This window comes from Neolamprologus multifasciatus, chromosome 4 (assembly GCF_963576455.1).
Source record: "Neolamprologus multifasciatus chromosome 4, fNeoMul1.2, whole genome shotgun sequence".
In the NCBI taxonomy this organism is placed as follows: Eukaryota; Metazoa; Chordata; class Actinopteri; order Cichliformes; family Cichlidae; genus Neolamprologus; species Neolamprologus multifasciatus.
The window spans coordinates 20,293,167-20,320,689 of NC_140442.1; the positions used below are offsets into that span (position 1 = coordinate 20,293,167).

At 42.7% G+C, this 27,523-nt stretch overlaps 3 protein-coding genes and 1 long non-coding RNA gene across 5 annotated transcripts; 1 reads left to right on the forward strand and 3 right to left on the reverse strand.

Annotated features, from left to right (window-relative positions):
* Positions 1-444: 444 nt before the first annotated feature.
* LOC146520358 (uncharacterized) lies at positions 445-3,945 on the reverse strand. The gene is made up of 3 exons (XM_085157200.1): positions 3,832-3,945; positions 3,592-3,702; positions 445-2,621 (listed from the first exon to the last, which is right to left on the reverse strand). The coding sequence occupies exons 2-3, from the start codon at positions 3,627-3,629 to the stop codon at positions 1,028-1,030; spliced, it is 1,632 nt and encodes a 543-aa protein (XP_085013326.1). The 5' UTR covers positions 3,630-3,702; positions 3,832-3,945; the 3' UTR covers positions 445-1,027.
* A 569-nt stretch (positions 3,946-4,514) lies between these two features.
* On the reverse strand, positions 4,515-18,884 carry LOC146520359 (uncharacterized). Of its 2 annotated transcripts, none has more exons than XM_085157199.1 (4): positions 17,591-18,884; positions 7,602-7,992; positions 7,362-7,472; positions 4,515-6,392 (listed from the first exon to the last, which is right to left on the reverse strand). In XM_085157199.1, the coding sequence occupies exons 3-4, from the start codon at positions 7,363-7,365 to the stop codon at positions 4,522-4,524; spliced, it is 1,875 nt and encodes a 624-aa protein (XP_085013325.1). In that variant the 5' UTR covers positions 7,366-7,472; positions 7,602-7,992; positions 17,591-18,884; the 3' UTR covers positions 4,515-4,521. The 2 variants fall into 2 exon arrangements, with proteins under 2 accessions (XP_085013325.1, XP_085013324.1); XM_085157198.1 differs by lacking the exon at positions 17,591-18,884 and adding an exon at positions 11,771-11,858.
* Positions 14,628-15,292, forward strand: LOC146520360 (uncharacterized). The gene is made up of 3 exons (XR_014873738.1): positions 14,628-14,817; positions 14,904-15,034; positions 15,126-15,292. It is a non-coding gene; the product is annotated as an uncharacterized LOC146520360 (long non-coding RNA).
* Positions 18,885-22,171: 3,287 nt separating the features above from the next.
* LOC146520361 (uncharacterized) lies at positions 22,172-24,996 on the reverse strand. The gene is made up of 3 exons (XM_085157201.1): positions 24,881-24,996; positions 24,641-24,751; positions 22,172-23,717 (listed from the first exon to the last, which is right to left on the reverse strand). The coding sequence occupies exons 2-3, from the start codon at positions 24,676-24,678 to the stop codon at positions 22,283-22,285; spliced, it is 1,473 nt and encodes a 490-aa protein (XP_085013327.1). The 5' UTR covers positions 24,679-24,751; positions 24,881-24,996; the 3' UTR covers positions 22,172-22,282.
* Positions 24,997-27,523: the final 2,527 nt, after the last annotated feature.

Below are 27,523 nucleotides of genomic sequence, written 5' to 3' on the forward strand. Positions count from 1 at the left end.
ATAATTTCCTACACTGATTAGCAAATCTTCATCTTTAAAGATTTAAAGTACAAAATCACATTCATTACAAATACGGATAAAATGCTTGGTAATGGTTTTCCTGACTGATTGAAAAAAAAGAATGTTTGTTGAATTTATTTTATGCAAAAACCAAATTTAAAGATGATTTTTGTTAAAGTATGCATGATGAAGACTCACTCATTGATTGAAAGCATTGGTCCTCCACTCCCTGACATTGCAATGGTGTGTTGCACTGAGAGGTGGAACAATAGTTACATAGTAGGCCGTTACTTGACTGAGGAGTAGGGGCTGAAACAGAAAAGAACATAATTTCATTTTAGAACAGAATATTTCAGCAGATATCAGAATATTGTTTCTTATCCCTTTCTGTCATGTCTGTTCGGTTATGTGTCTTTAACTTAACTGATTTCTACTTACCAGCCAGAGTTGCTGAGTTGCAGTTATCCGTGTTGCAGCATGTGGCAGATGCAAGAGCACTTTGAACACCCAGGTCAACTGAAAATGTCTGAGAGCCCGTAGTTGGACACAGGGCGGAAGATGCACATGCCTTGTAGATTTGTGTTGCCGTAGTTCCAGATGAGGTAGCTGCAAAGTAATTTTAATATTTTTAATGATGAATTTTATTAATGTTGATGGAAAGCACACATAGCTTCACAGGTATTTGAAATTTACTGAACTGTATGAAATAATATGAAGAAAAGATTACCTAAAATAGTAGCTGTAAAACACATGGTCTCTGAAGAACATGTTTTTGCTACTGTGGTTGAACACGTCTGATCTGTGCAGGTTTCACACTGAAGGGCTCCAGCTGCAATCAGGAGAGAAACAATGAAAGGACTGAAGTTAAAATGAAAGATTACAGGTTTTTAAATACCCCACTATACTGGTATTATTAAAGAGTCTTTATCTCTTCTATTTTTTAAGCTGTTGTACAGATTAATGAAATGCTGTTAATTTCTTTAACATCTGTATGAATATATTTTTTTTAATAAAGTGACATGAAACACTACATTAGTGTTAATTTAAGGTTAATGAAATAAGGATAATTTAAATCACGGAGGCCTGCTCCAACAACTGTCAACCATTTAACAGTTTCTGAGTCTATATTTAAAATGTTATAATTTTTATGGCATGTGGAGCACCACCATGTGGAGCACCTGTTGTTGTGGTTGGAGCAGCTGTTCTTGTGGTTGGTGCCACAGTGGTTGTAGTTGGAGCAGCTGTTGTTGTGGTTGGAGCAGCTGTTGTTGTGGTTGGAGCAGCCGTTGTTGTGGTTGGAGCAGCTGTTGTTGTTGTTGGTGCCACCGTTGTTGTGGTTGGAGCAGCGGTGGTTGTGGTTGGAGCAGCTGTTGTTGTTGTTGGTGCCACCGTTGTTGTGGTTGGAGCAGCTGTTGTTGTGGTCGGAGCAGTTGTTGTTGTTGTTGGAGCAGCAGTTGTTGTGCTTGCTGCTACTGTGGTTGTGGTTGGAGCAGCTGTTGTTGTGGTTGGAGCAGCTGTTGTTGTTGGTGGTGCAGCTGTTGTTGTGGTTGGAGCAGCTGTTGTCGTGGTTGGAGCAGCTGTTGTGGTTGTTGGTGCCATCGTTGTGCTTGAAGCAGCTGTTGTTGTTGTTGGAGCAGCTGTGGTTGTGGTTAATACCACAGTGGTTGTGGTTGGTGCTGCAGTGGTTGTGGTTGGAGCAGCTGTTGTTGTTGTTGGTGCCACCGTTGTTGTGGTTGGAGCAGTTGTTGTTGTGGTTGGTGCTGCAATCGTTGTGGTTGGGCCAGCTGTGGTTGTGGTTGGAGCAGCTGTTGTTGTGGTTGGTGCCACAGTGGTTGTAGTTAGAGCAGCTGTGGTTGTGGTTGGAGCAGCTGTTGTTGTGGTTGGAGCAGCTGTTGTCGTTGTTGGAGCAGCAGTTGTTGTTGCTGGTGCCACTGTTGTCGTGGTTGGAGCAGCTGTTGTCGTGGTTAGAGCAGCAGTTGTGGTTGTTGGTGCCACCGTTGTTGTGGTTGGAGCAGCTGTGGTTGTGGTTGGAGCAGCTGTTGTTGTGGTTGGAGCAGCTGTGGTTATGGTTTCTTCCACAGTGCTTGTGGTTGGAGCAGATGTTGTTGTGGTTGCTGCTACTGTTGTTGTGGTTGGTGCCACCATTGTTGTGGTTGGAGCAGCTGTGGTTGTGGTTGGTGCAGCTGTTGTCGTGGTTGGAGCAGCTGTTGTGGTTGTTGGTGCCACCGTTGTTGTTGGAGCAGCTGTGGTTGTGGTTGGAGCAGCTGTTGTTGTGGTTGGTGCCACAGTGATTGTGGTTGGAGCAGCAGTTGTTGTGGTTGCTGCTACTGTGGTTGTGGTTGGAGCAGCTGTTGTCGTTGTTGGAGCAGCAGTTGTTGTTGTTGGTGCCACCGTTGTTGTGGTTGGAGCAGCTGTTGTTGTGGTTGGTGCTGCAATCGTTGTGGTTGGGCCAGCTGTGGTTGTGGTTGGTGCTGCAGTTGTTGTGGGCAAAGTACAGGTTGGTCCACTTTTTATGGTACCAACACTCTGCATGAAAGGTAGAGAACCCAGGCTTGAAGCAGCTGCACACAGGTTGCTGGATGCACAGCCGTAAGCGGGAAAATCCTTGGTGCCATCGTTCACTGTAGATGAAAAATTCCAGTTTCAACAATTTCACATATTTTTAGACATACATGACTGTGTAGTAGCCTTTGAAAATCAAGACATACTTATATAAAAATATAATATTAATGGGTATAAGTTCGAAAAGTTTTCGAGGCATCATTTCAGTAAACTATTTCCATTTAGCAAACATAAATATCTTGTACATAAAAAGTAATCTAACATCTTTTTTAATCTGTTCTGTTTGCTGACAATGCTGAAACTTGAAATCTTACTGTAGTGACTTTTGTGTGTACTCTAAGACCTGAGTTGTGTGTTCAACATTTCTAATGTATAATACCATACCCACCAATAAACAATTTTTAATTAGACACACGAACAGAGCCTGATTTTCAGTCAGTTGTTTCGTGACTTTCACATTCAAGTTATTGAAAACATGTACTCACAATGTCAGAAGCCAAAGTGATTTCCTTTTAATGAACAGTGTTCCTACACTCGGTGTTCTATTATCACGCATGGTTTTTTTTTTTCATTTAAAGCAGGTAACTGATTTTTCCATCATCAAGAAATCAAAGTGCTCCTCTTGATGTTTTCATGTGTATTTTCTTTACTTTGATCTTTTTGTGATGGACTTTTATCTCTTTGTTTTCAGCTCTTGTTTTATACAAATGATTAGTCATGACAATAACTGACACATTAATCAGTACCTCCATGCTACAAATATTGACTTTTCTTTTAAAGTTTCGGGAATACTTCTTAACTAATATATTTATGTGTTGTGGACAAATATGTATAATTTCCTACACTGATTAGCAAATCTTCATCTTTAAAGATTTAAAGTACAAAATCACATTCATTACAAATACGGATAAAATGCTTGGTAATGGTTTTCCTGACTGATTGAAAAAAAAGAATGTTTGTTGAATTTATTTTATGCAAAAACCAAATTTAAAGATGATTTTTGTTAAAGTATGCATGATGAAGACTCACTCATTGATTGAAAGCATTGGTCCTCCACTCCCTGACATTGCAATGGTGTGTTGCACTGAGAGGTGGAACAATAGTTACATAGTAGGCCGTTACTTGACTGAGGAGTAGGGGCTGAAACAGAAAAGAACATAATTTCATTTTAGAACAGAATATTTCAGCAGATATCAGAATATTGTTTCTTATCCCTTTCTGTCATGTCTGTTCGGTTATGTGTCTTTAACTTAACTGATTTCTACTTACCAGCCAGAGTTGCTGAGTTGCAGTTATCCGTGTTGCAGCATGTGGCAGATGCAAGAGCACTTTGAACACCCAGGTCAACTGAAAATGTCTGAGAGCCCGTAGTTGGACACAGGGCGGAAGATGCACATGCCTTGTAGATTTGTGTTGCCGTAGTTCCAGATGAGGTAGCTGCAAAGTAATTTTAATATTTTTAATGATGAATTTTATTAATGTTGATGGAAAGCACACATAGCTTCACAGGTATTTGAAATTTACTGAACTGTATGAAATAATATGAAGAAAAGATTACCTAAAATAGTAGCTGTAAAACACATGGTCTCTGAAGAACATGTTTTTGCTACTGTGGTTGAACACGTCTGATCTGTGCAGGTTTCACACTGAAGGGCTCCAGCTGCAATCAGGAGAGAAACAATGAAAGGACTGAAGTTAAAATGAAAGATTACAGGTTTTTAAATACCCCACTATACTGGTATTATTAAAGAGTCTTTATCTCTTCTATTTTTTAAGCTGTTGTACAGATTAATGAAATGCTGTTAATTTCTTTAACATCTGTATGAATATATTTTTTTTAATAAAGTGACATGAAACACTACATTAGTGTTAATTTAAGGTTAATGAAATAAGGATAATTTAAATCACGGAGGCCTGCTCCAACAACTGTCAACCATTTAACAGTTTCTGAGTCTATATTTAAAATGTTATAATTTTTATGGCATGTGGAGCACCACCATGTGGAGCACCTGTTGTTGTGGTTGGAGCAGCTGTTCTTGTGGTTGGTGCCACAGTGGTTGTAGTTGGAGCAGCTGTTGTTGTGGTTGGAGCAGCTGTTGTTGTGGTTGGAGCAGCCGTTGTTGTGGTTGGAGCAGCTGTTGTTGTTGTTGGTGCCACCGTTGTTGTGGTTGGAGCAGCGGTGGTTGTGGTTGGAGCAGCTGTTGTTGTTGTTGGTGCCACCGTTGTTGTGGTTGGAGCAGCTGTTGTTGTGGTCGGAGCAGTTGTTGTTGTTGTTGGAGCAGCAGTTGTTGTGCTTGCTGCTACTGTGGTTATGGTTGTTGCCATAGTTGTTGTGGTTGGAGCAGCTGTTGTTGTGGTCGGTGCTGCAAACGTTGTGGTTGGGCCAGCTGTGGTTGTGGTTGGAGCTGCAGTGGTTGTGGTTGGGCCAGCTGTGGTCGTGGTTGGAGCAGCTGTTGTCGTGGTTGGAGCAGCTGTTGTGGTTGTTGGTGCCATCGTTGTGCTTGAAGCAGCTGTTGTTGTTGTTGGAGCAGCTGTGGTTGTGGTTAATACCACAGTGGTTGTGGTTGGTGCTGCAGTGGTTGTGGTTGGAGCAGCTGTTGTTGTTGTTGGTGCCACCGTTGTTGTGGTTGGAGCAGTTGTTGTTGTGGTTGGTGCTGCAATCGTTGTGGTTGGGCCAGCTGTGGTTGTGGTTGGAGCAGCTGTTGTTGTGGTTGGTGCCACAGTGGTTGTAGTTAGAGCAGCTGTGGTCGTGGTTGGAGCAGCTGTTGTCGTGGTTGGAGCAGCTGTTGTGGTTGTTGGTGCCATCGTTGTGCTTGAAGCAGCTGTTGTTGTTGTTGGAGCAGCTGTTGTTGTGGTTAATACCACAGTGGTTGTGGTTGGTGCTGCAGTGGTTGTGGTTGGAGCAGCTGTTGTTGTTGTTGGTGCCACCGTTGTTGTGGTTGGAGCAGTTGTTGTTGTGGTTGGTGCTGCAATCGTTGTGGTTGGGTCAGCTGTGGTTGTGGTTGGAGCAGCTGTTGTTGTGGTTGGAGAAGCTGTTGTCGTTGTTGGAACAGCAGTTGTTGTTGCTGGTGCCACTGTTGTCGTGGTTGGAGCAGCTGTTGTCGTGGTTAGAGCAGCAGTTGTGGTTGTTGGTGCCACCGTTGTTGTGGTTGGAGCAGCTGTGGTTGTGGTTGGAGCAGCTGTTGTTGTGGTTGGAGCAGCTGTGGTTATGGTTTCTTCCACAGTGCTTGTGGTTGGAGCAGATGTTGTTGTGGTTGCTGCTACTGTTGTTGTGGTTGGTGCCACCATTGTTGTGGTTGGAGCAGCTGTGGTTGTGGTTGGTGCAGCTGTTGTCGTGGTTGGAGCAGCTGTTGTGGTTGTTGGTGCCACCGTTGTTGTTGGAGCAGCTGTGGTTGTGGTTGGAGCAGCTGTTGTTGTGGTTGGTGCCACAGTGATTGTGGTTGGAGCAGCAGTTGTTGTGGTTGCTGCTACTGTGGTTGTGGTTGGAGCAGCTGTTGTCGTTGTTGGAGCAGCAGTTGTTGTTGTTGGTGCCACCGTTGTTGTGGTTGGAGCAGCTGTTGTTGTTGTGGTTGGTGCTGCAATCGTTGTGGTTGGGCCAGCTGTGGTTGTGGTTGGAGCAGCTGTTGTTGTGGTTGGTGCTGCAATTGTTGTGGTTGGGCCAGCTGTGGTTGTGGTTGGTGCTGCAGTTGTTGTGGGCAAAGTACAGGTTGGTCCACTTTTTATGGTACCAACACTCTGCATGAAAGGTAGAGAACCCATGCTTGAAGCAGCTGCACACAGGTTGCTGGATGCACAGCCGTAAGCGGGAAAATCCTTGGTGCCATCGTTCACTGTAGATGAAAAATTCCAGTTTCAACAATTTCACATATTTTTAGACATACATGACTGTGTAGTAGCCTTTGAAAATCAAGACATACTTATATAAAAATATAATATTAATGGGTATAAGTTCGAAAAGTTTTCGAGGCATCATTTCAGTAAACTATTTCCATTTAGCAAACATAAATATCTTGTACATAAAAAGTAATCTAACATCTTTTTTAATCTGTTCTGTTTGCTGACAATGCTGAAACTTGAAATCTTACTGTAGTGACTTTTGTGTGTACTCTAAGACCTGAGTTGTGTGTTCAACATTTCTAATGTATAATACCATACCCACCAATAAACAATTTTTAATTAGACACACGAACAGAGCCTGATTTTCAGTCAGTTGTTTCGTGACTTTCACATTCAAGTTATTGAAAACATGTACTCACAATGTCAGAAGCCAAAGTGATTTCCTTTTAATGAACAGTGTTCCTACACTCGGTGTTCTATTATCACGCATGTTTTTTTTTTTCATTTAAAGCAGGTAACTGATTTTTCCATCATCAAGAAATCAAAGTGCTCCTCTTGATGTTTTCATGTGTATTTTCTTTACTTTGATCTTTTTGTGATGGACTTTTATCTCTTTGTTTTCAGCTCTTGTTTTATACAAATGATTAGTCATGACAATAACTGACACATTAATCAGTACCTCCATGCTACAAATATTGACTTTTCTTTTAAAGTTTCGGGAATACTTCTTAACTAATATATTTATGTGTTGTGGACAAATATGTATAATTTCCTACACTGATTAGCAAATCTTCATCTTTAAAGATTTAAAGTACAAAATCACATTCATTACAAATACGGATAAAATGCTTGGTAATGGTTTTCCTGACTGATTGAAAAAAAAGAATGTTTGTTGAATTTATTTTATGCAAAAACCAAATTTAAAGATGATTTTTGTTAAAGTATGCATGATGAAGACTCACTCATTGATTGAAAGCATTGGTCCTCCACTCCCTGACATTGCAATGGTGTGTTGCACTGAGAGGTGGAACAATAGTTACATAGTAGGCCGTTACTTGACTGAGGAGTAGGGGCTGAAACAGAAAAGAACATAATTTCATTTTAGAACAGAATATTTCAGCAGATATCAGAATATTGTTTCTTATCCCTTTCTGTCATGTCTGTTCGGTTATGTGTCTTTAACTTAACTGATTTCTACTTACCAGCCAGAGTTGCTGAGTTGCAGTTATCCGTGTTGCAGCATGTGGCAGATGCAAGAGCACTTTGAACACCCAGGTCAACTGAAAATGTCTGAGAGCCCGTAGTTGGACACAGGGCGGAAGATGCACATGCCTTGTAGATTTGTGTTGCCGTAGTTCCAGATGAGGTAGCTGCAAAGTAATTTTAATATTTTTAATGATGAATTTTATTAATGTTGATGGAAAGCACACATAGCTTCACAGGTATTTGAAATTTACTGAACTGTATGAAATAATATGAAGAAAAGATTACCTAAAATAGTAGCTGTAAAACACATGGTCTCTGAAGAACATGTTTTTGCTACTGTGGTTGAACACGTCTGATCTGTGCAGGTTTCACACTGAAGGGCTCCAGCTGCAATCAGGAGAGAAACAATGAAAGGACTGAAGTTAAAATGAAAGATTACAGGTTTTTAAATACCCCACTATACTGGTATTATTAAAGAGTCTTTATCTCTTCTATTTTTTAAGCTGTTGTACAGATTAATGAAATGCTGTTAATTTCTTTAACATCTGTATGAATATATTTTTTTTAATAAAGTGACATGAAACACTACATTAGTGTTAATTTAAGGTTAATGAAATAAGGATAATTTAAATCACGGAGGCCTGCTCCAACAACTGTCAACCATTTAACAGTTTCTCAGTCTATATTTAAAATGTTATAATTTTTATGGCATGTGTAGCACCACCATGTGGAGCACCTGTTGTTGTGGTTGGAGCAGCTGTTCTTGTGGTTGGTGCCACAGTGGTTGTAGTTAGAGCAGCTGTGGTCGTGGTTGGAGCAGCTGTTGTTGTGGTTGCTGCTACTGTTGTTGTGGTTGGAGCAGCTGTTGTTGTTGGTGGTGCAGCTGTTGTTGTGGTTGGAGCAGCTGTTGCTGTGGTTGGTGCCACAGTGGTTGTAGTTAGAGCAGCTGTTGTTGTGGTTGGAGCAGCTGTTGTTATGGTTGTTGCCATAGTTGTTGTGGTTGGAGCAGCTGTTGTTGTGGTTGGAGCAGCTTTTGTTGTGGTCGGTGCTGCAAACGTTGTGGTTGGGCCAGCTGTGGTCGTTGTTGGAGCTGCAGTGGTTGTGGTTGGGCCAGCTGTGGTCGTGGTTGGAGCAGCTGTTGTCGTGGTTGGAGCAGCTGTTGTGGTTGTTGGTGCCATTGTTGTGCTTGAAGCAGCTGTTGTTGTTGTTGGAGCAGCTGTGGTTGTGGTTAATACCACAGTGGTTGTGGTTGGTGCTTCAGTGGTTGTGGTTGGAGCAGCTGTTGTTGTTGGTGCCACCGTTGTTGTGGTTGGAGCAGTTGTTGTTGTGGTTGGTGCTGCAATCGTTGTGGTTGGGCCAGCTGTGGTTGTGGTTGGAGCATCTGTTGTTGTGGTTGGTGCCACAGTGGTTGTAGTTAGAGCAGCTGTGGTCGTGGTTGGAGCAGCTGTTGTTGTGGTCGGAGCAGCCATTGTTGTGGTTGGAGCAGCTGTTGTTGTGGTTGGTGCAGCTGTTGTCGTGGTTGGAGCAGCTGTTGTCGTGGTCGGAGCAGCTGTTGTTGTGGTTGGAGCAGCTGTGGTTGTTGTTGGAGCAGCTGTTGTCGTGGTTGGATCAGCTGTTGTTGTGGTTTTTGCCATAGTGGCTGTGGTTGGAGCAGCTGTTGTTGTGGTTGGTGCTGCAATCGTTGTGGTTGGGCCAGCAGTGGTTGTGGTTGGTGCTGCAGTGGTTGTAGTTAGAGCAGCTGTTGTTGTGGTTGGAGCAGCTGTGGTCGTGGTTGGAGCAGCTGTTGTCGTGGTTGGAGCAGCTGTTGTTGTGGTTGGTGCCGTAGTGGTTGTGGTCGGAGCAGCTGTTGTTGTGGTTGGTGCCACAGTGGTTGTGGTTGGAGGAGCTGTTGTTGTGGTTGGAGCAGCTGTTGTTGTGGTTGGTGCCACAGTGGTTGTGGTTGGAGCAGCTGTGCTTGTGGTTGGAGCAGCTGTTGTCGTGGTTGGATCAGCTGTTGTTGTGGTTGTTGCCATAGTTGTTGTGGTTGGATCAGTTGTTGTTGTGGTTGTTGCCATAGTGGTTGTGGTTGGAGCAGCTGTTGTTGTGGTTGGAGCAGCTGTTGTTGTGGTTGGTGCTGCAGTGGTTGTGGTTGGGCCAGCTGTGGTTGTGGTTGGTGCTGCAGTGGTTGTGGTTTGAGCAGCTGTGGTCGTGGTTGGAGCAGCTGTTGTCGTGGTTGGAGCAGCTGTTGTCGATGTTGGAGCAGCTGTTGTGGTTGTTGGTGCCACCGTTGTTGTTGGAGCAGCTGTGGTTGTGGTTGAAGCAGCTGTTGTTGTTGTTGGAGCAGCTGTGGTTGTGGTTAATGCCACAGTGGTTGTGGTTGGTGCTGCAGTGGTTGTGGTTTGAGCAGCTGTGGTCGTGGTTGAAGCAGCTGTTGTTGTGGTTGGAGCAGCTGTTGTTGTGGTTGGTGCAGCTGTTGTCGTGGTTGGAGCAGCTGTTGTTGTGGTTGGTGCAGCTGTTGTCGTGGTCGGAGCAGCTGTTGTCGTGGTTGGAGCAGCTGTTGTTGTGGTTGGTGCCGTAGTGGTTGTGGTCGGAGCAGCTGTTGTTGTGGTTGGTGCAGCTGTTGTTGTGGTTGGTGCCACAGTGGTTGTGGTTGGAGGAGCTGTTGTTGTGGTTGGAGCAGCTGTTGTTGTGGTTGGAGCAGCTGTTGTTGTGGTTGGTGCAGCTGTTGTCGTGGTTGGAGCAGCTGTTGTTGTGGTTGGTGCAGCTGTTGTCGTGGTCGGAGCAGCTGTTGTCGTGGTTGGAGCAGCTGTTGTTGTGGTTGGTGCCGTAGTGGTTGTGGTCGGAGCAGCTGTTGTTGTGGTTGGTGCCGTAGTGGTTGTGGTCGGAGCAGCTGTTGTTGTGGTTGGAGCAGCTGTTGTTGTGGTTGGTGCCACAGTGGTTGTAGTTAGAGCAGCCATTGTTGTGGTTGGAGCAGCTGTTGTTGTGGTTGGAGCAGCCGTTGTTGTGGTCGGAGCAGCTGTTGTTGTGGTCGGAGCAGCTGTTGTTATTGTTGGAGCAGCAGTTGTTGTGGTTGCTGCTACTGTGGTTGTGGTTGGAGCAGCTGTTGTCGTGGTTGGATCAGCTGTTGTTGTGGTTGTTGCCATAGTGGTTGTGGTTGGAGCAGCTGTTGTTGTGGTTGGAGCAGCTGTTGTTGTGGTTGGTGCTGCAGTGGTTGTGGTTGGGCCAGCTGTGGTTGTGGTTGGTGCTGCAGTGGTTGTGGTTTGAGCAGCTGTGGTCGTGGTTGGAGCAGCTGTTGTCGTGGTTGGAGCAGCTGTTGTGGTTGTTGGTGCCACCGTTGTTGTTGGAGCAGCTGTGGTTGTGGTTGAAGCAGCTGTTGTTGTTGTTGGAGCAGCTGTGGTTGTGGTCAATGCCACAGTGGTTGTGGTTGGTGCTGCAGTGGTTGTGGTTTGAGCAGCTGTGGTCGTGGTTGGAGCAGCTGTTGTTGTGGTTGGTGCCACAGTGGTTGTAGTTAGAGCAGCTGTTGTTGTGGTTGGAACAGCTGTTGTTGTGGTTGTTGCCATAGTGGTTGTGGTTGGAGCAGCTGTGCTTGTGGTTGGAGCAGCTGTTGTCGTGGTTGGATCAGCTGTTGTTGTGGTTGTTGCCATAGTTGTTGTGGTTGGATCAGTTGTTGTTGTGGTTGTTGCCATAGTGGTTGTGGTTGGAGCAGCTGTTGTTGTGGTTGGAGCAGCTGTTGTTGTGGTTGGTGCTGCAGTGGTTGTGGTTGGGCCAGCTGTGGTTGTGGTTGGTGCTGCAGTGGTTGTGGTTTGAGCAGCTGTGGTCGTGGTTGGAGCAGCTGTTGTCGTGGTTGGAGCAGCTGTTGTCGATGTTGGAGCAGCTGTTGTGGTTGTTGGTGCCACCGTTGTTGTTGGAGCAGCTGTGGTTGTGGTTGAAGCAGCTGTTGTTGTTGTTGGAGCAGCTGTGGTTGTGGTCAATGCCACAGTGGTTGTGGTTGGTGCTGCAGTGGTTGTGGTTTGAGCAGCTGTGGTCGTGGTTGGAGCAGCTGTTGTCGTGGTTGGAGCAGCTGTTGTTGTGGTTGGTGCCACAGTGGTTGTAGTTAGAGCAGCTGTTGTTGTGGTTGGAACAGCTGTTGTTGTGGTTGTTGCCATAGTGGTTGTGGTTGGAGCAGCTGTTGTTGTGGTTGGAGCACCTGTTGTCGTGGTTGGTGCAGCTGTGGTCGGAATTGGCGCAGCTGTTGTTGTGGTTGGAGCAGCTGTTGTGGTGGTTGGTGCCACCGTTGTGGTTGGAGCAGCTGTTGTTGTTGTTGGAGCAGCTGTGGTTGTGGTTAATGCCACAGTGGTTGTGGTTGGTGCTGCAGTGGTTATGGTTGGAGCAGCGGTGGTTGTGGTTGGAGCAGCTGTTGTTGTTGGTGGTGCAGCTGTTGTTGTGGTTGGAGCAGCTGTTGCTGTGGTTGGAGCAGCTGTTGTTGTGGTTGGTGCTGCAATCGTTGTGGTTGGGCCAGCTGTGGTTGTGGTTGGTGCTGCAGTGGTTGTGGTTTGAGCAGCTGTGGTCGTGGTTGGAGCAGCTGTTGTCGTTGTTGGATCAGCTGTTGTTGTGGTTGGAGCAGCTGGTGTTGTTGGTGGTGCAGCTGTTGTTGTGGTTGGAGCAGCTGTTGTTGTGGTTGGAGCAGCTGTTGTTGTGGTTGGTGCTGCAATTGTTGTGGTTGGGTCAGCTGTGGTTGTGGTTGGTGCTGCAGTTGTTGTGGGTAAAGTACAGGTTGGTCCACTTTTTATGGTACCAACACTCTGCATGAAAGGTAGAGAACCCAGGCTTGAAGCAGCTGCACACAGGTTGCTGGATGCACAGCCGTAAGCGGGAAAATCCTTGGTGCCATCGTTCACTGTAGATGAAAAATTCCAATTTCAACAATTTCACATATTTTTAGACATACATGACTGTGTAGTAGCCTTTGAAAATCAAGACATACTTATATAAAAATATAATATTAATGGGTATAAGTTCGAAAAGTTTTCGAGGCATCATTTCAGTAAACTATTTCCATTTAGCAAACATAAATATCTTGTACATAAAAAGTAATCTAACATCTTTTTTAATCTGTTCTGTTTGCTGACAGTGCTGAAACTTGAAATCTTACTGTAGTGACTTTTGTGTGTACTCTAAGACCTGAGTTGTGTGTTCAACATTTCTAATGTATAATACCATACCCACCAGTAAACAATTTTTAATTAGACACACGAACAGAGCCTGATTTTCAGTCAGTTGTTTCATGACTTTCACATTCAAGTTATTGAAAACATGTACTCACAATGTCAGAAGCCAAAGTGATTTCCTTTTAATGAACAGTGTTCCTACACTCGGTGTTCTATTATCACATATGTTTTTTTTTTCCATTTAAAGCAGGTAACTGATTTTTCCATCATCAAGAAATCAAAGTGCTCCTCTTGATGTTTTCATGTGTATTTTCTTTACTTTGCTCTTTTTGTGATGGACATTTATCTCTTTGTTTTCAGCTCTTGTTTTATACAAATGATTAGTCATGACAATAACTGACACATTAATCAGTACCTCCATGCTACAAATATTGACTTTTCTTTTAAAGTTTCGGGAATACTTCTTAACTAATATATTTATGTGTTGTGGACAAATATGTATAATTTCTTACACTGATTAGCAAATCTTCATCTTTAAAGATTTAAAGTACAAAATCACATTCATTACAAATATGGATAAAATGCTTGGTAATGGTTTTCCTGACTGACTGAAAAAAAAGAATGTTTGTTGAATTCATTTTATGCAAAAACCAAATTTAAAGATGATTTTTGTTAAAGTATGCATGATGAAGACTCACTCATTGATTGAAAGCATTGGTCCTCCAATCCCTGACATTGCAATGGTGTGTTGCACTGAGAGGTGGAACAATAGTTACATAGTAGGCCGTTACTTGACTGAGGAGTAGGGGCTGAAACAGAAAAGAACATAATTTCATTTTAGAACAGAATATTTCAGAAGATATCAGAATATTGTTTCTTATCCCTTTCTGTCTTGTCTGTTTGGTTATGTGTCTTTAACTTAACTGATTTCTACTTACCAGCCAGAGTTGCTGAGTTGCAGTTATTCGTGTTGCAGCACGTGGCAGATGTAAGAGCACTTTGAACACCCAGGTCAACTGAAAATGTCTGAGAGCCCGTAGTTGGACACAGGGAGGAAGATGCACATGCCTTGTAGATTTGTGTTGCCGTAGTTCCAGATGAGGTAGCTGCAAAGTAATTTTAATATTTTTAATGATGAATTTTATTAATGTTGATGGAAAGCACACATAGCTTCACAGGTATTTGAAATTTACTGAACTGTATGAAATAATATGAAGAAAAGATTACCTAAAATAGTAGCTGTAACACACATGGTCTCTGAAGAACATTTTTTTGCTACTGTGGTTGAACACGTCTGATCTGTGCAGGTTCTACACCGAAGGGCTCTAGCTGCAATCAGGAGAGAAACAATTAAAGGTCTGAAGTTAAAATGAAAGATTACAGGTTTTTAAATACCCCACTATACTGGTATTATTAAAGAGTCTTTATCTCTTCTATTTTTTAAGCTGTTGCACAGATTTATGAAATGCTGTTAATCCCTTTAACATCTGTATAAATATATTTTTTAATAAAGTGACATGAAACACTACATTAGTGTTAATTTAAGGTTAATGAAATAAGGATAATTTAAATCACGGAAGCCTGCTCCAACAACTGTCAACCATTTAACAGTTTCTGAGTCTATGTTTAAAATGTTATAATTTTTATGGCATGTGTAGCACCAACTAATGCAGACCTTCCCAAAGTGTGGGGCCATTGCAGGGGGGGAGCGGAATGAAAGGGGGGGGGGAGGGGGGAACAAAAGGCTTGGAGACTGCTAGCACGAGGCGCCTACAGAAACGCAAAGCAGGAGATGAAGCGTCACTGAACATGTTTCCAAACCAACTTCAATCTAAGCCAAAGACTAGAAAATATGGTGAAGCATATCTTCCCTTTGGCTTCACCTGCACAAGTGCCTGTTAGGAGTTGGTGGGGTTTCTCTGGTGTGGTGTCACGGGGTCTGCTTCTGTTTTCAGCTCAGGTAGGCGGGGTGGTGTGTCACGGGATGCTGACACACCGGCGGTGCATCAGACGTCATTTGATGGAGCGTTACTTAGGAGCAGCGCGACTGACGTCTGGTGTCGGAGTATTGCCACCTCCTCGAGTGGTAACGTGTTTAATTCTCCGCGGTGTGCATTACGGCCAACCTATGTCTGGGATTTTGTTTGCTTACCTGTTGTCTTGTATCTTCAGCCGGATCCATCACCCGCTTACCTGTCAGCTGTTTGTGAAGCCGCATTTCCGGGATCACTACGGAGATCATTTACAGCGTTTCTCCCACATCCCGAGAATCCCCGCCCGAGCCCGTACAGCCAGTGTGACAAGTGAGCTCTCCAACTCTCCCCATGTTTGTTGCTGTTTCTTACCGGTGGTTTGGCATCTCCCTCTAAAGTTTCGTTTTTCTTTTTCTTATAGATCCACCCTGCGTGCGCGGGTAACCCCTTTCCCTCCGAATACGTGTCAGCGTCCTCCCCTGGTTTCCCTCTGTTTGTCCCTTTGTATAATTTCATATAATTTTGACACCACAAATAAAGAGCACTCCTTGCATTTTCTGCGCTTCTGTGTGTTCTGCCATAGAGTCCGTTCACTCAGCATAACAGTGCCAAGGTAGGTCTCCCCTGCAGAATTGGTTTTCCCTGTGTCGGGAGCAGCGCTGGGCTGTTCAAATCACGGACAAACAGGATCCCACAGTTGTTTATGTTTTTAAACCCATTTTGCACAGAGGCATTTTTTGATAAATGTATTGATAGCAATGTTGAATATTATTACACATGAAAAAAAACAACTACACGTAAAATAATCACACTCTGCCTTTCTAAATGGAGGGACAGTAACTGCGTGTGTATATGTAAGCCTGTAAAACCTGAAGATAGTAAGATTAACAGTATTTTGTCTCTATCTGCCATTCTGTAATTCATCTCATGTAAACAATAACGTGGCGCACAGCGTGACGTGAAAAAAAGGCACATACCTTTGACGTTGAGTGACAAACTCTAAATTCCTCGTCCACACGTAAATGCAAAAAAGGGTTTAAAAAAAATCTCCGTTTTTGGTGATTCGAAACGCATTTTACGTGTGGACGAAACAGCTGCGTTTTTAAAAATATCCGTGTAGGTGTGGACGTAGCCTAAAAGAGTTAGTAGTTTATTTTATTACTACCTGTCATTTATTGCAGATTACTTGTATTTGTTTAATTGTTTACTAAATATTCGAGGTGTGAAATAAACCGCGATGGAGCAAAATATGGGTGTGTGTGGTTGGAGGATGTGTTAGCGCGCTTGCGTGCGCGCGTAAACGCGCAAGAAGGGGGCGGGGGGCGTGAACATTTTTCTTGTAAAACAAAGGGGGGCCTAGCAAAATAAGTTTGGGAACCACTGAACTAGTGCAAGAAAAGAATGTTGATTACAGTTCAGCGTTTAACTCAATAGTGCCCAGCAGACTGTTCACAAAGCTGAGGGATCTAGGACTCAACAGCTGTCTGTGTGCATGGGTGCGGGACTTCCTGACTTGCAGAACTCACGTGGTGAGGGTGGATAGATGCGTCTCTAACAGCGTCACCATTAACAGGGGTGTGTCCTCTCGCCACTGCTCTACTCCCTCTATACTTCAGACTGTGTGGCCACCCATGGCTCCAACACCATTATGAAGTTTGCTGATGACACAGTGGTGTTGGGCGCCATCTCCAACAACGATAAGGAGGCCTACATTGACGAAGTGAAGAATCTGGCATCATGGTGCCAGGATAACCACCTCCAGCTGAACGTCGGCAAGACCAAGGAGCTAGTGGTGGACTTCAGAAGGAGTCAGCACAGAGACTACAAGCCCATTATCATCAATGGAGCTCCAGTGGAGAGGGTGCAGTCCTTCAAGTATCTCGGTATCCACATTTCCTCAGACCTGACATGGTCTGCTCATATTCGGGTCTAGACCAAAAAGGCTAGGCAGTGCCTGTACCACCTCCGACAACTGAGAAAGTTCAGGGTCTCGCTGGTGATCCTCAGGACTTTCTATGCAGGCGCTGTGGAGAGCATCCTCACACAGAACATCACATCCTGGTTTGGGAACAGCTGTGTTAAGGACCAAAAAGCTCTTCAGAGAGTAATCAGTACAGCAGAATGCTGCTGCAGGATTGCCCCTCCCCCCTTAGGGACACCTACACCAGGAGATGCTGGACTAGAGCAGGTCAGATACTGAAGAACCCATCCCATCCTGGCAACAAACTGTTCCAAGGTTCCGTATCATCCAGGCAAGGACAGAGAGACTCAAGAGGAGCTTCTAACCTCAAGCCATCCAGGCCCTAAACTTAACAAACTGAACTAAGATTTTCAACAAAGTCCTAATCCTAATATCCATCATTATGTCCTTCACGTATATTTGGTCATCACTTTTCCTTATTTCTAGTATGAAGTAGACCTAATCCACTCAGTAAAATAATTTGAACAAAGTGAATCATCAAACATCAGTTTGCCAAACAGATTCAGAAACAGATTTTATAAACTAAAACAAAAAGTCTGGCATATCTTTCTTAAAGGCTCCTGTTTTTGTTTGTTTGTTTGTTTATTTATTTGTTTTATTTTAATTGGGTCTATCACATGTAATAATCTATATTCCCTACGGATATGCTGACAGATATTTGTTTTCCTGTCAATGGAAAGAGACTTAGTTATGTTTGTGGTTCGATCCACCACAAACATAACTAAGTGATCCTCTTGTAAAGTGTTTGGATGTTTTTGGGAAAAGACATTTAATACATGTATAAAATAAATTTTAAGGTTTTTGTTTGGTTGGTTGTTTTCTTTTACTGTTAAATTCAAAGTGTTTTAGTGTTAGATTTGAAGTGCTTTATTGAAATCCTGAATGATAAGAAAAAGTGTAGTTACCTGTGCTGGATATTCCCAAGAGGAGGATCAGAGCAGTCAGCTTCATTGTGATGAACAGGTCAGTGCTGCAGATTAGTTTCCCTGGACTGTGATACTAAACCTCAGGAGCACTGCTACACTTTATATACTGAACAGGTGAGCTCAGGATTGCGTGTCTTTACATTTTTACAGCGTGAACATTCAAACACTCATGTCCTCTCTTTTTAAATAAATCTGTCAGAGCACTTTACCACACCCTTTGTTCAATTGTACATTTAAACAAAAAGGGTATGCAAAACCTGTTTCATCTCTAATTATAAATGAACAAGAAGGATTCCTTTGGTGTGTCACTGAGTCTTCATTTTGTCTTTTGCTTTGTAAAATTATTATGGGTATTTTTTTATGGATGTGTTGGTGTTTTCTGGTACTAGGACCCAGTGTTTGGAGTTTTGTCTGATTTTGTCCAAGTATCCCTCTGTTCACTGTCATGTGCACAACTGTAGCTTCCCTCCACCAGTGTGTGAATGTGAGAGTGAATGAATAATGGAATTGTAAAGCGCTTTGGGTGCCTTGAAAAGTGCTATATAAATCCAATCCATTATTATTATTATTATTATTATGTCCTCCCACATTGTGTATTCCTGTGCCCAGTGTTTCGTGGGATTTTTTTTATGATAGTTTATCTGGTAGTCTTTTCCTGCTGAATTATGTTGAATTTCCAACAATAAAACGTTGGGGTTTTTTTTGCTCCTGTTCTGCATCCTGAGTTCTGCATGTGGATCCGCAACCAGCCCACTATAAAGCACAACATGGAGCAAATTTGATAAAAGTTGGTAGAGTATGGAACGAATAGTCAGAGCTTCCTACCTAATACTACATGAAATATTGCACTGCAGTATTTTTGAAATCCCTCAAACCCTTTTAAAGATGTGTTAATAATGATTTAATGCTGTATTGCTGTATCTACATTTGAAATTATTTATTGATTCCTCATTGCTCTGTTCTAAAGGCTTAGCACAGCAAACATGATTTAGCTATAAGAAGTATTAACCACGGAAGCTCATCTGTCTGTGTTTTTTATTGTTTCATAAATCTAAATATATATTTTGCTCTTGACATGTTTATTTGACAGTTCAAACAGATCTCCAAGTACAGAGGAAGCTGCAACTCTATTATGTTTAAAGATCAACATAATTAAAATGACTCAGTGTAATTAGTTAAATAATAGTAAACTCAGGAATGTTTTCACACAGGGCTGTTTTGCTCTCTGATGACTTTGCCACACCTTATCATACTGACGTCTGCTGCAATCTCTAATTATGTCTAATTATCTAATTAGAAGCATGTTGAAATGCAAACAATAAAGTTATTCAGGTGTTCATTGATTCAGGTCACCTTATGTGTCACAGGCACACACACCCATCTTATGTACGTCCTGTCCTTTCCTCCTGGTTGCGTAAAGTAACTCACCTTTTGACAATCCTGTGATCAGCCTGCTATTTAGAAGAAGGAAGATCTTCATTTGATGCCACATCAGTAAGCTGGAAACTGCTGGCTTTGTTGGTAGGGCTGGGGATCGTCACTGATTTCTAGAATCGATTTGATTCCGATTCACAACGTCCCAATTCAATTCAATCCACAATTTCGATTCGATTCGATTTGAATTGGGGGAATTTTGCCTCAGGCAGTCAGAAATATTATAATTCTGATCATTTATCAGTTCTGACACTTGTGAGACTTCATCAGAGGTGTGAGCATCACAGCAGATCCCTTTGTGTCAGTGTAACTGAGGATAAAACATAGAAAAACATGAAAGAGTTTTTCCTGGCCTGGCTTTTTATAGCCGATAACCTTAAAAATATTCTGCAGTAGAACAAAAACGAAAGAAAAAAAAACATGAATCAACATCTGAACATTACTCGATGCAGCTGAAGTTAAGCAGAGTAAAGTTACACAGGTTTTATTAGAGGCACAGCTAAGCATTTTGCAATTGGTCATAATTTTAAAAAGTTTACATTTCTTGAACAGTAGAAATGAGGCTCTTGTCGGAAATCGTTAAATAAACAGCATAAGCGAGTAATACAGGAAATGGAGATTTTTAGATGGGAAACTGTTCTTAAGATACACAGAGAGGGAGAGAGAGCTTTGCAGGAAGTACGATTTTATCGTGGTGGAAGCAAAACAACAAAAGTAAGAGGGAATGCATGACGATGTTTATGTGAAGCGAAATGTGAAGCTTAGTTTTGATCTTCTTTTGCTTCTGGTTCAGTGCATTTTGGTTGGAGAGGGATGAAACCTGCAGCTTCAGAATCTAGCGCAAAGCGCGAACCTGACCTGCATCAGAATCAGTAAGGTGTCGGCTTTCAGCCCCGACGGCGTGTCCTTGTACGTGCCATCGGGTGAGAAAGCCAACATCTCATTGATTTGTGTTAACGTCTTTTTCCGTTTACCTGCTCTCATTTATTGTTTTAGCTGTTTGGTGTTTGTTAAAATAGTTTTGTGAGGTTTAACCTGAGATTCTGGCGTTTCTGGCAAAATACATTTATATTTAAAAATCCATTCAGGATTTTAATGAATCGATATGCTTTAGTTAAGCTAAAATCGATTTTGATCGGAAAATCGATTATTGAAACCCACCCCTAATTGTTGGCTCCTCTTACCTGATGTTTTGTGGTGTTTTGCTTTTGCTTCAACCTCATCTGTATATTCTCATGTGCTATGAAACACATAATGTGAAAAAACTCATATTAGAATTAGAATAAAATGGTAAGTCATTAGAAGATGCCTTTGCTACACTCACCTCAAGAACCTATAATTAACAACCTGAGAAAACTAAAACTAGAATTAATTCAAATGTTTACTAAGAAAACACAATTTCATGTGCAAAGGCTGCATTTAAAAAATTTTGACCATGAAAATAACTATGTAGTTAGGTCTTCTCATATCCTCTGCCAGAACCTCTGAACAGACTTACAAGTTACTCGTCAGCTTAAATTAAAGTAACTCATACAACTTTTTTTTTACAACAATTTGGAATACAGGAATTAAACTTCTGTTACCCATGGAGATTTTCTATTATAGTGTTCGTTTTAGAGAGGATTGTGAGTTCCCAAGGAAATATAATACATCAGCATCCAGGCTTATCTTATGGTTTCTATTTTCTTTTTTTCTTTTTCTTTTTTGTCACTGAATGATTGATTTATTTTGAACATGACTAAAATAACAACAAAATACACTTTAAACAATAATGAGACAAAGAAAGGGTTGGTACAAACAGACTTAAAGGTATACTTATTTGATCCTACCTCAGTATACAATATACATGTATAATTACATACAATAATATAAGTCTACAAACAGATATCACGCATAAAAACCCTAATAACGATGAAGCTAAATGTTGGGTTTAATTGTGCCTGTCTGTAGAACAAATGAAATGTTTTGAATAAAAAAGATATGAGGGTCAACTCATATCTCAAATCAGGCAACAAAGTATGTATCTCATTTACAGTGACAGTTTTTTTCTTTTTTTCCCCCTTCCCTTCCTTCCTCTCCCCCTCCTTTTTACATAAAATGTAATTACCATTATATAAACGATCATATATCTATGTCTATACATACATATTTATATACCTAAATAAGTATATACAAAGGAGGGGGGGGGAAGAGAAAGAAAGAGAACCCCCCCCAAAAAAAAAAACAAAAACAAAAAAACAATACACCTGCCCAGACCAATGTGTATAATCTTGAAGCAGATATGGGAGGAGGCCATCCCTCCCAGTTTTACTCGTTGTTGGAGTAGCAGTTGTTGTGGTTGGTGCAGGAGTGTTTGTGGTTGGAGCAGCAGTTGTTGTTGGAACAGTTGTTGTTGTGGTTGGAGCAGTTGTTGTTATTGTTGGACCAGCAGTTGTTTTTGCTGCTACTGTTATTGTGGTTGGTGCTGCAGTGGTTGTGGTTGGAGCAGCTGTGGTTGTGGTTGGAGCAGCTGTTGTTGTAGTTGTAGTAGCTGTGGTTATGGTTTCTTCCACAGTGCTTGTGGTTGGAGCAGATGTTGTTGTGGTTGCTGCTGCAGTGGTTGTGGTTGGAGCAGCAGTTGTTGTGATTGGTGCACCTGTTGTCGTTGTTGGAGTAGCAGTTGTTGTGGTTGGTACAGGAGTTGTTGTGGTTGGAGCAGCAGTTATTGTGGTTGGAGCAGCTGTTGTTGGAGCAGCAGTTGTTGTTTTTGCTGCTATTGTTGTTGTTGTTGGTGCTGCAGTGGTTGTGGTTGGAGCAGCTGTGGTTATGGTTGGAGCAGCTGTTGTCGTTGTTGGAGCAGCTGTTGTCGTTGTTGGAGCTGCGGTGGACGTGGGTGTTCCCACAGTGGTTGTCGTTGATGCCACTGTTGTTGTGGTTGTTGCCACAGTGGATGTAGTTAGGGCTGCTGTTGTTGTGGTTGGTGCCACCGTTGTTGTTGTGGTTTGAGCATTTGTTGTTGTTGTCGGAGCAGCAGTTGTTGTTTTTGCTGCTACTGTTGTTGTGGTTGGTGCTGCAGTGGTTGTGGTTGGAGCAGCTGTGGTTGTGGTTGGTACCACAGTGGTTGTGGTTGCAGCAAAAGTTGTTGTGGTTGGCGCCACAGTGGTTGTGGTTGTACTAGCTGTTGTTGTGGTTGGAGCAGCAGTTATTGTGGTTGGAGCAGCTATTGTCGTTGTTGGTGCAGCTGTTGTTGTGGTTGGATTAGCTGTTGTTGTGGTTGGTGCCACCGTTGTTGTTGGAGCAGCTGTGGTTGTGGTTGGAGCAGCTGTTGTTTTGGTTGGAGCAGCTGTGGTTATGGTTTCTTCCACAGTGCTTGTGGTTGGAGCAGATGTTGTTGTGGTTGCTGCTGCAGTGGTTGTGGTTGGAGCAGCAGTTGTTGTGATTGGTGCACCTGTTGTCGTTGTTGGAGAAGCAGTTGTTGTGGTTGGTACAGGAGTTGTTGTGGTTAGAGCAGCAGTTATTGTGGTTGGAGCAGCTGTTGTTGTGGTTGGTGTCACAGTGATTGTGGTTGCAGCAGCTGTGGTTGTGGTTGGAGCAGCTGTTGTCGTTGTTGGAGCAGCTGTTGTCGTTGTTGGAGCAGCAGTTGTTGTTGTTGGTGGTGCCACCGTTGTCGTGGATCGAGCAGCTGTTTTCATGGTTGGAGCAGCAGTTGTGGTTGTTGGTACCACCGTTGTTGTGGTTGGAGCAGCTGTGGTTGTGGTTGGAGGAGCTGTTGTCGTTGTTGGAGTAGGAGTTGTTGTGGTTGGTGCAGCTGTGGTGGTGGTTGGTGCAGCTGTTGTCGTGGTTGGAGCAGCTGTTGTGGTTGTTGGTGCCACCGTTGTTGATGGAGCAGCTTTGGTTGTGGTTGGAGCAGCTGTGGTTGTGGTTGGAGCAGCTGTGCTTGTGGTTAATGCCACAGTGGTTGTGGTTGGTTCCGCAGTGGTTATGGTTGGAGCAGCAGTGGTTGTGGTTGGAGCAGTTTTTGTCGTTGTTGGAGCAGCAGTTGTTGTTGTTGGTGCCACCGTTGTCGTGATTGGAGAAGCTGTTGTGGTTGTTGGTGCCACCGTTGTTGATGGAGCAGCTTTGGTTGTGGTTGGAGCAGCTGTGGTTGTGGTTGGAGCAGCTGTGCTTGTGGTTAATGCCACAGTGGTTGTGGTTGGTTCTGCAGTGGTTATGGTTGGAGCAGCAGTGGTTGTGGTTGGAGCAGTTTTTGTTGGAGTAGCAGTTGTTTTTGTTGCTGCTATTGTTGTTGTGGTTGATGCTGCAGTGGTTGTGTTTGGAGCAGCTGTGGTTGTGGTTGGAGCAGCTGTTGTTGTGGTTGGTGCCACAGTGATTGTGGTTGGAGCAGCAGTTGTTGCTGCTACTGTGGTTGTGGTTGGAGCAGCTGTTGTCGTTGTTGGAGCAGCAGTTGTTGTTGTTGGTGCCACCGTTGTTGTGGTTGGAGCAGTTGTTGTAGTGGTTGGTGCTGCAATCGTTGTGGTTGGGCCAGCTGTGGTTGTGGTTTGTGCTGCAGTTGTTGTGGGTAAAGTACAGGTTGGTCCAATTTTTATGGTACCAACACTCTGCATGAAAGGTAGAGAACCCAGGCTTGAAGCAGCTGCACACAGGTTGCTGGATGCACAGCCGTAAGCTGGAAAATCGTTGGTGCCATCGTTCACTGTAGATGAAAAATCCCAGTTTCAACAATTTCACATATTTTTAGACATACATGACTGTGTAGTAGCCTTTGAAAATCAAGACATACTTATATAAAAATATAATATTAATGGGTATAAGTTCGAAAAGTTTTCGAGGCATCATTTCAGTAAACTATTTCCATTTAGCAAACATAAATATCTTGTACATAAAAAGTAATCTAACATCTTTTGTGACTTTTGTGTGTACTCTAAGACCTGAGTTGTGTGTTCAACATTTCTAATGTATAATACCATACCCACCAATAAACAATTTTTAATTAGACACACGAACAGAGCCTGATTTTCAGTCAGTTGTTTCGTGACTTTCACATTCAAGTTATTGAAAACATGTACTCACAATGTCAGAAGCCAAAGTGATTTCCTTTTAATGAACAGTGTTCCTACACTCGGTGTTCTATTATCACATATGTTTTTTTTCTTCATTTAAAGCAGGTGACTGATTTTTCCATCATCAAGAAATCAAAGTGCTCCTCTTGATGTTTTCATGTGTATTTTCTTTACTTTGATCTTTTTGTGATGGACTTTTATCTCTTTGTTTTCAGCTCTTGTTTTATACAAATGATTAGTCATGACAATAACTGACACATTAATCAGTACCTCCATGCTACAAATATTGATTTATTTTTTTTTTAATTTTTGGGAATACTTCTTAACTAATATATTTATGTGTTGTGGACAAATATGTATCATTTCCTACACTGATTATCAAATCTTCATCTTTAACGATTTAAAGTACAAAATCACATTCATTACAAATACGGATAAAATGCTTGGTAATGGTTTTCCTGACTGATTGAAAAAAAAGAATGTTTGTTGAATTCATTTTATGCAAAAACCAAATTTAAAGATGCTTTTTGTTAAAGTATGCATGATGAAGACTCACTCATTGATTGAAAGCATTGGTCCTCCACTCCCTGACATTGCAATGGTGTGTTGCACTGAGAGGTGGAACAATAGTTACATAGTAGGCCGTTACTTGACTGAGGAGTAGGGGCTGAAACAGAAAAGAACATAATTTCATTTTAGAACAGAATATTTCAGCAGATATCAGAATATTGTTTCTTATCCCTTTCTGTCATGTCTGTTCGGTTATGTGTCTTTAACTTAACTGATTTCTACTTACCAGCCAGAGTTGCTGAGTTGCAGTTATCCGTGTTGCAGCATGTGGCAGATGCAAGAGCACTTTGAACACCCAGGTCAACTGAAAATGTCTGAGAGCCCGTAGTTGGACACAGGGAGGAAGATGCACATGCCTTGTAGATTTGTGTTGCCGTAGTTCCAGATGAGGTAGCTGCAAAGTAATTTTAATATTTTTAATGATGAATTTTATTAATGTTGATGGAAAGCACACATAGCTTCACAGGTATTTGAAATTTACTGAACTGTATGAAATAATATGAAGAAAAGATTACCTAAAATAGTAGCTGTAACACACATGGTCTCTGAAGAACATGTTTTTGCTACTGTGGTTGAACACGTCTGATCTGTGCAGGTTTCACACTGAAGGGCTCCAGCTGCAATCAGGAGAGAAAGAATGAAAGGACTGAAGTTAAAATGAAAGATTACAGGTTTTTAAATACCCCACTATACTAAGAGTCTTTATGTAATGTTGATTGTCATTTATGCTTAGAAATATCTACTTATATGTGCTTAGAGTTTTATAATTAGTCTTAGATTGATAGAGGTGTTTAAATAATTGTGTAGTGATAGGATGTGTGATCCTTAATAGTCTGCAAAGGCTTGGTGTGCATTCCAGAGTGTTCTGGAATCCACACCTACATCCTGGGAGCATGGGAAGAGGTCGTACCTTGTTTTATTGTTTTATGGTAGGATAAACGTGGCTATATCTGTTTTAGGCTAAGTGCTAGACTTTCCAGACCAGTAGGTTTAGGGAAGTCATTTATGGGGTCACACTCTGACCACACACACACACACACACAGGCAAGGTACTCTTTGTTTGTATATAGGCGGCATATGTTAATGAACCTATGCATATTCATGTAACCTCAATAAAAGAGCAGTGTTACGGGGGAGCGGACGAGAGCAACTGGGGTCAAGCGAAGGAACGGCGTTTGTCCGGTTCTCTCCCGTGCATGAGAAACATGAAGATCTTTGCCTACTTCGTGTCTTGCTTTGCTGTGTAATTATATTGTCTTCAACGTTCCAGCGAATAGGTTTAAGCTACAAACCTATCATTAATTGGTCCTTCGATGCCGGATCCCTGGAGTCGACATTCACCGAGGGGAGAAGAGACACACTGAAAGACTGACGTCAGCCAGGAAGTTCCTGTGGATTAACTGTCTGTCTTTCCTCCTCGATGAATGACGATTGGCGGGATCCGAGGCTGATATTACACGCTAAGCAACACCAAGTAAGTTCCTAGAGCCCGACTCTATAACCGTGTGGTTGTGCAGTCTCCGCCACTTTGTGAGGCGTTGAGAAGTTCGCTACTTTGTGGAGCGATAAGTGAGTTTTTCGCTGCTTTGTGGAGCGATAAGTGAGTTTTTCGCTGCTTTGTGGAGCACTAACTGAGTTCCTCGCTGCTTTGTGGAGCGAGAGGTGAGTTCTCCGCCACTTTGTGAGGCGTTGAGAAGTTCGCTACTTTGTGGAGCGATAAGTGAGTTTTTCGCTGCTTTGTGGAGCGATAAGTGAGTTTTTCGCTGCTTTGTGGAGCGATAACTGAGTTCCTCGCTGCTTTGTGGAGCGAGAGGTGAGTTCTCCGCCGCTTTGTGGGGCGTTGAGAAGTTCCGCGGGGTCCAGACTGTGCTGGACAATAGGCCTATTTTGTGTTGTTGTTGTTGTGTTTGAGTGTGTTTGTGTGAGTGGGTGCGGAGCAGAACACGTGGTCTGTGACACAGGCTCTTGTTGTTATCATGGGTTCCTAAGCAACCAAGAGTGCGTCAGAGGGTGACAGACGTTTATGTTGGACTTCGCTCCTGGCAGCACAAAGTATTTAGTATTAGTAGTATTTTTTTTAAAAGAGAGCGACGGCTCCTTAGCTGCGCGGGTACACGCGAGCACGGTCGCGCGGGTTTCACGCGGACCTGAGCCGTGCGGTTAATCGCAGGCCTATAAACAAAAGAGAGCGACGCCTATGCCGTGCGGGTTCACGCAGGCTGGGGAAAGTTAAAGGCCTATTTGTGCTGTTTGTGTACGTCTGTGTCAGTTGTTAAAAGTAATCTGCATTAATCTTAGGGTTGCTCAAATTCGGTACAATGACATATGAGATGAAGTGATATAGGTAAATATTTTAATAATTGCGCGCATAGAGGCACTTGACCTGTCTGAAAAACTGTCATCCTAATATGAGCCATTGTTGAGATATAGAGCACACCTATGAAAACAACTAATATGCTGAACCCTGTATGAAACATCTAAAAGTACATGATGGAGAAGCTGAATTGAATATGAAAGTGCAAGTCTTTGCCACTGTGGGGCAAAGCACGCAACCACTGTGTGAGGTTGCGTTGTGGTCTCTTCTGAGCTGATGAGCAAGCTACACATTATCAGATCAGGAGCTGGCTGAGAACTCTTCAAAGAGAGGGAAAAAGAACCATGATAACTGTGATAACTGGAGTGTGCAGCGTTTCCGTGAGTTCAGTTTCTTCTTTCAGATGCGCAGCAGTTTTCCTGCATCTTGACTCATGTGTGTAGCGTGTTCATAGCATCAGCATCATGTTTTTGTTTATTTGTTTTGTTGGGTTGAAAAATAATTAAATAAACTTGTAATCATATTTATGGATCACCATGGCACATGCCATTGGCC